This window comes from Mesocricetus auratus, unplaced genomic scaffold (genome assembly GCF_017639785.1).
Source record: "Mesocricetus auratus isolate SY011 unplaced genomic scaffold, BCM_Maur_2.0 Super-Scaffold_4256, whole genome shotgun sequence".
Taxonomy (NCBI): Eukaryota; Metazoa; Chordata; class Mammalia; order Rodentia; family Cricetidae; genus Mesocricetus; species Mesocricetus auratus.
Genome location: NW_024429182.1, coordinates 15,939,491 through 15,947,996, shown reverse-complemented (window position 1 = coordinate 15,947,996; position 8,506 = coordinate 15,939,491). Strand labels below are relative to the sequence as shown.

At 53.2% G+C, this 8,506-nt stretch overlaps 1 protein-coding gene across 7 annotated transcripts in view; it reads right to left on the bottom strand.

The window, feature by feature from the left end:
* Positions 1-9: 9 nt before the first annotated feature.
* Fbxw4 (F-box and WD repeat domain containing 4) overlaps positions 10-8,506 on the bottom strand; it is a 90,811-nt gene continuing 82,314 nt past the window's right edge. For 5 of the 7 annotated variants that reach the window (XM_040743763.1, XM_021232969.2, XM_005063530.4 and 2 more), the window contains 3 exons: positions 1,456-1,596; positions 851-992; positions 10-698 (listed from right to left, as the gene is read on the bottom strand). In XM_040743763.1, the coding sequence (XP_040599697.1) occupies positions 579-698; positions 851-992; positions 1,456-1,596 (403 nt within the window). In that variant the 3' untranslated portion in view covers positions 10-578. Of the gene's footprint in view, positions 699-850; positions 993-1,455; positions 1,597-8,506 lie in introns of those variants that run through there. The other 2 variants (XR_005876676.1, XR_002384932.2) reach the window with 2 other exon arrangements.

The window sequence follows — 8,506 nt, the reverse complement described above, 5'->3', positions numbered from 1 at the left end:
AGAACCAGATTTGTGCACAACCAAATTTTATTTTTATAAAATTGAAAATCACAGCACATTTCCCAAGCTGGCCTGAGGAATGGCTAGCCCAGAACCCCAAAGTGACAGGTGTCCTTTTCCTTAGTTTCAAAGGAAACCTAGGCTAGTGCCTCAGAAGGGAGCCCCCAACTCCAAGAAGTTAACGCCTGCCTGAGGAGGTGGCGGCTGTACCAGCAGAAGTTCTAGCAACTGCGCCTCTCTAGCCGGGATGCTGGGAGTCCCTCCGCTCACTGTAGGCTGCTGTAGCTCTGTGCAGGATCTGGTGACAGGGTTGGCCTTGCCAGTCCAGGCCCTTCCTTTGGCCCGATTGTAAACATCTTGAGTTCAGGTCCATTCTCCTAAGACCACAGGTCCTGGCAGGGCCTGCATTAGTCAGCCCCAGCGTGTAAAAGGTAGCGTTTCAGGTGCTGGGGCATCGTGGCCACGGGTCTAGGAGCACAGCAGGGCTGGGAAGACAGTGAGGTATCAGTCACTTCACCTGCCAGGCAAGAGAGGTCCCTGAGTAGCGTACTCGCCCAGCTCAAAGGCAGGGTGGTTTGTCATGGGTTTTGAAAGTCTAGGATGTGGAGATTGTAAGAGAGCGCAGCGTAGAGATGCCTGGTGGTGAATCGCAGGCAGTACACAGGACTGCTGAGCGGGGTCGATGTCAGCGGGAAGGCCTGGAGGGAGGCACAGTGATGATTAGAGAGAGCGTCAACTCAGGAGCCCAGACCCAGGGAAACAGGGACATGTACCATAGGCACAACCTTGGCCATGTCAACCCACAATCATTCTCAACATCCCAGAGGCAGAGACTGGTTGAAACACTTACATGCAGGCAAGCCCTCTGGCGCCTGTCCCACAACCGCACAACACCATAGTAGGAGGAGCCTGTGGCCAGCAAGTGGTTGCCATCTGTCTGTAAGCAGTATAAGGTACTGTCATGGGGCTCCTCCCACTCCATGACACATTTCCTGTCCAGGAAGAGAAAGTGATACAAATGGGTTTGGGTGCCCGGCCTCCAGCCCAGCTTCCCCAGGGATGGGTCAAGTTAGGGAGTCTAATTGCTAGAGTAATGTGAAGCCTTCACATTACTTCTTCAACAACCGAAGCTAATGGAGAGGGGCTCTGCTGCAGAGGCCGCCTGTGACCCTTGGGCCACGGAGGCAACACATCCTCATCTACGCTCTCCTGGCAGACTACCTGACACAGGATCCATGACAGACGCACACGAGGATGCCAAGGAAGCATTTCCTGCTGACTTTTTGAGGCTCTGAGGAATGTCTGCCCTTCTCAGTCTCCCTGCCTAAGGGTAGGGAACCTGAACTTGATACGACCTTGCTGACAGTCTCTGTGTCCGCCTCAGGCCGACCCAGGACTACAAGTGCCTGCATTGGTACAGGGCTTCTGTGTGTTCTACCCACCCAGCAGACTCACCGGACACTTGTGCGGAGGTCCCAGTAGCGAACATATGTGTCATAACCACAGGACAGCAGTGTAGAGGGGGACTCATACATGACATCCAGGACTCCAGCTCCTGGGGGAAAATCACTGCCCAGATGTGTGATCAGCTGCCCACTGGGGGAGACAAGAAGGGCAGAAAGTGAAAGACTGTCCACCTTGGCCATGCAAATGACATCACCCTGCAAATGGCATCAGGTCTTGGGCACACATAGCTCTCCATCACCTGGGGGTGCTCCCCGAAAGAGGGTTGAGGGAGAAGACACCTAGCCACTGAACCTCCAAATAGGAAATTACCCAACCCCCTCCCCCCAGTACCCCAGCCCCTAGCTGAAGCCTCAGTAGGGCAAATGTAGCAGCCCTCCTCCATCACACCTGCATGCTGGCTGCCGGCTCCCTCTGTGGCAATGAATGGGTCTTGCTGAAGGAAGGGGTCGGCCCCCCTCCCAAGCACACACTTGGTTACTTTATACTCCTTGATCTGGCAGGTCAGGCAGCTCTGAGCTGCCAGAGTCCAGGGCCTTAATTCCTGCCTGTAATCTGGGGCTCAAACCTTATTGGGGATAAAGACCACACAAAGGGAGAAAGGGGAGTCCTAGGAGATGTTAAAACAAGTAAACACCTTTGTGTCCAGCGGCAGAAATAGCTGAGAAAGCAGCTTAGTGTGCTGGTCCCTGGTGTTCTCGGCCTCTGGCCCCCAGCCCAGGGCTAGCACGCCTCCGTGATCACAGCCCCCAGCCTGCTGGGCTCCAGCCTGCTCCCCCACCCGTACCCCACCCGGTGGCCGAGACCAGATTACTGAGAAGAACAATTTCTTTGTGACTGTGTAATTCCCTCCGTGACCGCGGCAGTGGGCAGACCTCTCGCCCCATGCCAGACCCCTAGCAACCACGTAGGGGGGCCCCTTGGCCCTAGCAACTGACCCTCAACATCAAGTGCACCAGCTAATCCTTGTGGCCAGGGAATGGTGGATGCATTGAACTTCTGCAGAATGTGGAGGGAATAAGGAGAAGACGCACCCTCTGGGCCCAATGCCTCAGCTTCCTTTCCACGGCCCTCACGGTCTGACAGGAAAGGACGAACCCCAGGGATGCTCAGGTCGGAGGCCTGGGCACAGGACAAGAGTGGATTTCATGGACTCAAGAGTACAACTTTGGCCTGATCAGTGTCCCGTCAGGGGCTTGGAGCAGGCTGGGCTGCCAGCCGTGTGTTTAAATGTAGACTTCAGGCCCAGGCTGTACCCATCACTCAGACTCTCACCCAGCCTGCTCCCCCAAAGGCATCCATCTTAAAAAGCACTGAAGGAGGAGGCTGGGGCTCTCTCTTTACCTACTTAGCTTTTCACCGTGAACACTGGGAAGGCCTCCAAGGAACACTATTGCTGTCCATTGAAGGGTTAAATCCCAAACTGGCACCTCTGTGCCAGCCACCTTCCCAGGGATAGCCCTGATATATACAATGGCCCAGTGTTGGCATCTTTCAGGGCTCCTGGGGGACCAGGAGACATCTCCCTGGGTCCGTGTCTGTAAGATCACTAGGCCTTGCTCCTAGAGAGGTCCTGCCTTTCTAGGGCAGCCACCAACCATGACAGCCATGGGGTGGGAGGTCCCATCTCAGAGGCCCACTTGCGTTTGTGAACACCAGGTGGGAGCTGTCTCACTCCACAGCCCTCCCTCCTTTCCGGATTTTGGGACCCTGCCCACTCCATTAGCGAGACTGTAAGGAGTGATTGAGGAGCCCTCTCTCCCCTTTAATCTATGGAAGTAATTTCATGTTTGTTTAAAATACAAGATGAAAGACTGGGTGTAGGGGTGGAGTCCAGGGAGCCCCATTTGCCTGCCCACCCTGTTGCTGGGATCCTGAGAGGCTCAGAGCTGGGTGCCCACTGCTGGTGGGTCGGAAGAGAGAGGCCACATCCACACCGAGCCACCAATCTGGGTCCTGTCCACTGCCCGAGTAGCCACGGATGCTGCACAGCCCGAGGAGTCTGGGGAGATGCAAAGGCCCAGCCCTTTATCTGCTAGCAGGCCTGAGCCGTTTCTGCTTTACTTTCTCTGGGACTCCCAAGTGGACACACACACTTTAAGCCACCAATAAAAGATGCGGTTTCTTTGGCCTGGAGCTCAGGTGCCTGGGCGCTGTCACGGCACTGCAAGGTAGAGCTGAGAGCATCAGCTGATGGGCCAGGCTCTGGGAAGTGGCTGTCTCTTCTCTTCTAACAGTGGCCGAGCAGTGCCACAGGAGCCCTGCTGGGGCTTTCATTTGGGAAAACAAACAGAAATGGCAACATGGGCCCTTTGGTCCCACCCCAGGCCCAATTGAAGCAGAAAACTGTAGCCTAACTTGTGATGGAGGGAGAGACTGTCCCAACAATAGCCCTACACACTCTGTCTGTTTCCTTGTCCCCTCCTGTGCTGTTTTTCTCACTGCAAGTGTGTTCTTGTAAAAACGATTAGATTGCAATTTGTATAACGTGGTGACCCCCAAATTCAGACATTTCACCCCTTTTCTCTGGAAAGAATGTTAAGAATGTTTCTCGGCCTCTCACTGTAGGGGGCAAGGAGGTGTGTGTGTGTGTGTGTGTGTGTGTGTGTGTGTGTGTGTGTGTGTGTGTGTGTGTGTGTGTGTGTGTGTAGCCTTGGCTGTCCCACAACTTGTGTGGGAACGGGGCTGTTGCTCAGAGCCCCAGGCCAAGACAGGAGCAACAACTGGGCTTGTCACTATGGAGAGCCACACAAAGAAGCCCCTTCCGTCCCAGCTCTTGTAGACAAAGCATGGCCTCCAGGAGCTGCCGAGGGCTGGAGACCTCCACACCCTAGGCTCCTGAGCCTGACTCCAGCAATTCTCTCTCCACCCAGGGAAAGATAAAGACAGATGGGGCAGCCTGCAGGGTGAGCCTGATGAATGAGACAGGCTAAGTAGGAATGCTGTTCCCATGGCACAGCCTCTGGTACCAGTGCAGGAGAAAGGGGAATGGGACCATTTCCTTGAAGAGTCTCTCCTGTTGACCAATAGGAAGAAAAAGTAAATAATGTACTGCCATCAGCCACAGTAACCCAGTTGGCACTGGCATTCCCCTGCCCCTCCATCCCGAACCCTGCCAAGTCTACACGCCAGGCCTGCCTCACTCTTAGCCCTGTCCTTGCCCTTCTCTGGCCAGCACCCAGCACAGGCCTCTTGCACTAGAGTATTCTGAGGCTCCCAGCCCACAGTGACACAAGCTGTGGCTCCCACACCAGTTACTTTTAGCACTGGTGTCTGGTGGTCCCTGGAGTCCTGTGCATGGACACGCTGCTTCCCTTCAGGTGTCAGGATGCCTCGTCTGGCATGTGCCACCCTGAACCTCAGAAGTAGTTTTTAAAGATTGAAGTATGGCAAGCAGTTTATCTCTTCTCTCCAAGGGCAAATGGCCTGTAAGTTAAATCAATCCCAGGGGTCACTAAAGAATGCGTAATTTTCCCTCTTTTCTCCTCCCTTAACCATTAATTGAGCAAGGTATTGTGCTTTCACAGAAACTGCAGGAGATGTGAGCTGCACCATGAAGGAGACACTGTGCAGTAAGGAGAGAAGTCTAAATTTATACCCCACCAACAATACAGAGAAAGATAGAACGTTCTATAAGGATGAATAGACGATATGGGGTGAGGGGAATGAGTGATTCTTTAGTTAATGACGGGATTGTGACAGACAACAGCAAAGGTGATGAGGCTGTGAGGGGTGCATGGCAGTCTCTGGCACCTGGTCCCCAGAGACCTGCAGGTACACACACATCCCTACCTGGCGAAAAGTGCTGTGTGGCTTTGGGGCAAAGTAGTAGTTCCAGTCAGACCTCTGATTGGTAATAAAAAGCCAAAGCTACAGTGGGAAATATCCTAAGTCTCATACCAAGAAGACAGAATCCAGGCTGAGCTGCAGACCCAGCCTGGAGGTACCCTGACAGGAATGGAGATGACTGTGTGGCAGAGAAAGGAGCTGCTACCTTGCGGCAGCTCAGGGTTGAGTCACTGACTGGCACTACACATGCTTCACACACACTGGCTCATGTGCTCCTGAGAATAGGCCCGAGGTCTCTCTCTCTGTTCTTTCCCACTTTGGTTTTTCAAGGCAGAGTTTCTCAGTGTAGCCTTTGCTGTCCTGAAACTCACTCTGTAGATCAGGCTAGCCCCAAACTCACAGAGATCCACCTGTCTCTGCCTCCTGAGTGCTGGGGCTAAAGCCATGCGCCACCAACACCTGGCTAACTTCGTGTTCTTTAAGCCTCCAAATCTACCACTTTTTCCTGCAACAATGGAGCACCAGTACCAGATGTGTCTTGGTCTCTCACTGTTCTGCCGTGGGTGAGTGGACCCTGCCACATGTCAGGAGTCCTGTGACTTGCCCCTATGGGAACAGGAGGGTCAAGTTGGCTGCAAGCCCCGGCCCTGCCCAGCAGATACAAGGTCCACCTTCAGGTCCTCACCTGTACTTCGCAGGCCTCTGTTACCTAAGGTGCCTAAGGGACTGATCCTCAATGGAAGTAAAAGAATCAAGGCAACATATCCCAAATTTTTAAAAAAAATTTTTTTTCGAACATTCCTTGGAAAGGTTGGGGTTGCCACAGTGTGCTTACGTAAGCTGGGGGACAATTTAAAGGAGTCCATTATCTCCTGCCATACATGGGGGTTTTGGGGATCAAACTCAAGTTGCCACATTGCCCCAGATCTGAATGTGGGGATGATGATGATGTAGGGAGGAGGGTGATGTGGGGAGGAGGCACACAGTGGCTGTCACATGCGTGTGTGTGAGCATGCATCCCCTCCAGCACCCACCAGAGCACACGTGTTCAGACACAATGGCTCAAAGGCCAGGCAGCCAGGCAGCCCACTTTGTACTGCTAACAAGGCGACGTAATTACAGGAAAGGGCAGCCGGGCAGATAAAAGGATACAAAATTTCAACATCTGTTGCCATAAAGGGATAAGGAGAAGTGAAACGCAAAGTATCAGTTTGGTGTCAGCAGGCAGAGAGCCAATTTCAAAGAGTTCAGGGGGACAGAGGGGACAAGAAAGCAAAAGCAGAGGGGGAGAAAGAATAAGAAATTACAGGGTTCCTTAAAGAAGTAAAGAAAAAAGAGAATGAAAAAGCTGTCAGTAATACTTTCAAAGGAGAAGGCAGGGACTTTCAAGAGGGGCAGTCCCCATAATCACCCTGACTGAGGGCCAGGCCCTGCACGGGGCGGGGAAGAGGAAGGCCAGGGGAGACAAAGCCACATTTGGGTGGAATGGGGCATACATGGTGTCCTCAGCACACCAGCCTGTGATGATCCCAATTTCCATCTCCATCCTTGTGCCCTGCCACTCTGTTGTTAGCAAATGCACTGTATCCATACCCTGTGCTAGTGCAAGACAAAGTTACAGTTCCACCATACCTGGAGCTGACCATGTAGCCCTTACAAGTGTGCTAACTCAGTACTCAATGGAAAAGGCCATGGGGACAGATCAGAGAGAGCTTTGTGAGGGGGCCCTGCTAGTGCTGACACAGGGGGTTTCCTTAGGCAGAGATTGGGTCCAGGCATGGGGTTGCCCCAAGCAAAGGCAAGCCTAAGCAGGTGGAAACACACTCTTCCCTTTCCCTGGTTAAGAAGAGATTCAGTAGCTTCAACATAGAGACGAAAGCATAACAGAAAGCAGGGATGACCCTGACCTCAGGGACATGTGAATGCATGCCTACAAGATGGCAGTACCCAAAAGGCTCAATGCCTTAGGAACAGTGAAGTCACCAAAAGCCCTCAACCTGCTTCCCCACTTCACAGCCCCGGGATGGCGGAGGGCCAATGGCTGGACCCCCTGTGACACCTTCAGGTCTGGAGTCGTGACAAGTTTCTCCACCCTGTAGTTTACCTGTCCCCAGCCACAGGGAGAGCCTGAGTATGCTGCTCTTAGTGACCAATGCTAGATCCAGCCAGCGCAATGCCCCTTGGTAGAAAAAGCAAATCCTACAGCAACAACAGGCTCATAGTGGTGGAAGGTGATGTTGGACCAGCTGGAAGGTGTGTGCCACACAGCCAACACCTGGCACTCCCTGGGCTCTAGCCAAGTCCCTTATTGAGATATAGATGTAAGACACGAAGTACACTTTGATTCCTCCAAGCTTCAAGCTAAGGAACAGGAGGGCTTTGGCAGAGTTCCTCAGAACCTGACAAGACTGCTTCCATGGTTGGCTGTCACTAGGGGGTTGTCGGCACTTGAGGACTGGGCACTGGGCCTGAAAGGCCATCAGCTATCAGGAACTGTCCTGTGCACCTTTCAGCTGAATGAGGGGTCCCAGCTTCCTCATCGGAAATCCCTCTCCTTGGGCTTAATCTACAGTGCTGTTCCAACAGAGGGAAAGGCTGAAAAGCAGATAGGACAGGCAAGCTCCAGCCAGCCCTTCCTCACCCTCTTCCCTGCTTAGCCTCTAGGTACCGTGAAGGGCCATGTGGGCAGTCTAAGCTTAGTACAGGCAGCTTGGGATGGGTCCCTGAGAAGTCAATGTGGCAATAGCTCCAAAGATGGCAGAACCTATGCCTAGTGGGGTAGCTGTACCTCCTGCGTGTCCCAGCCCCCACCGTCACCGAAGGGTAGCCCAGATACTGAGAGCCACCCCCAAGTCAGCACACACATAAAAGAAAATCCATTCCATGCTCAGGTTTCGGCAGTGACAGGTTAAAAGCAAAGCATCCAGCCAGTGCCGCATTCCACCCAGCCAGCGTCCTGCCGGAATACCACTCCACCTTGCAGACCGCCTGTCAGTCAGGCTTTGGTGTTATTGAAAGATCAAACTTGGTCCTGCCTGTTCATTACCTTAATCCTGTTTTCTACATGGCTTTATTATCTGCCGGGGCTTCTTTAGGAAAGACAGCTCCAGAATTGCCCTGGCCATCCATTTCCTCCCACCAGGGTACTGCCTCCCTCTGCCCTGCTAGGTTCTCCAAACTGTGCACAGCTATGGATACCGGGCAGATGTTTGCACAAGGTCTGGCTCTTCCCATGGCTGATGAGGACAGTCTA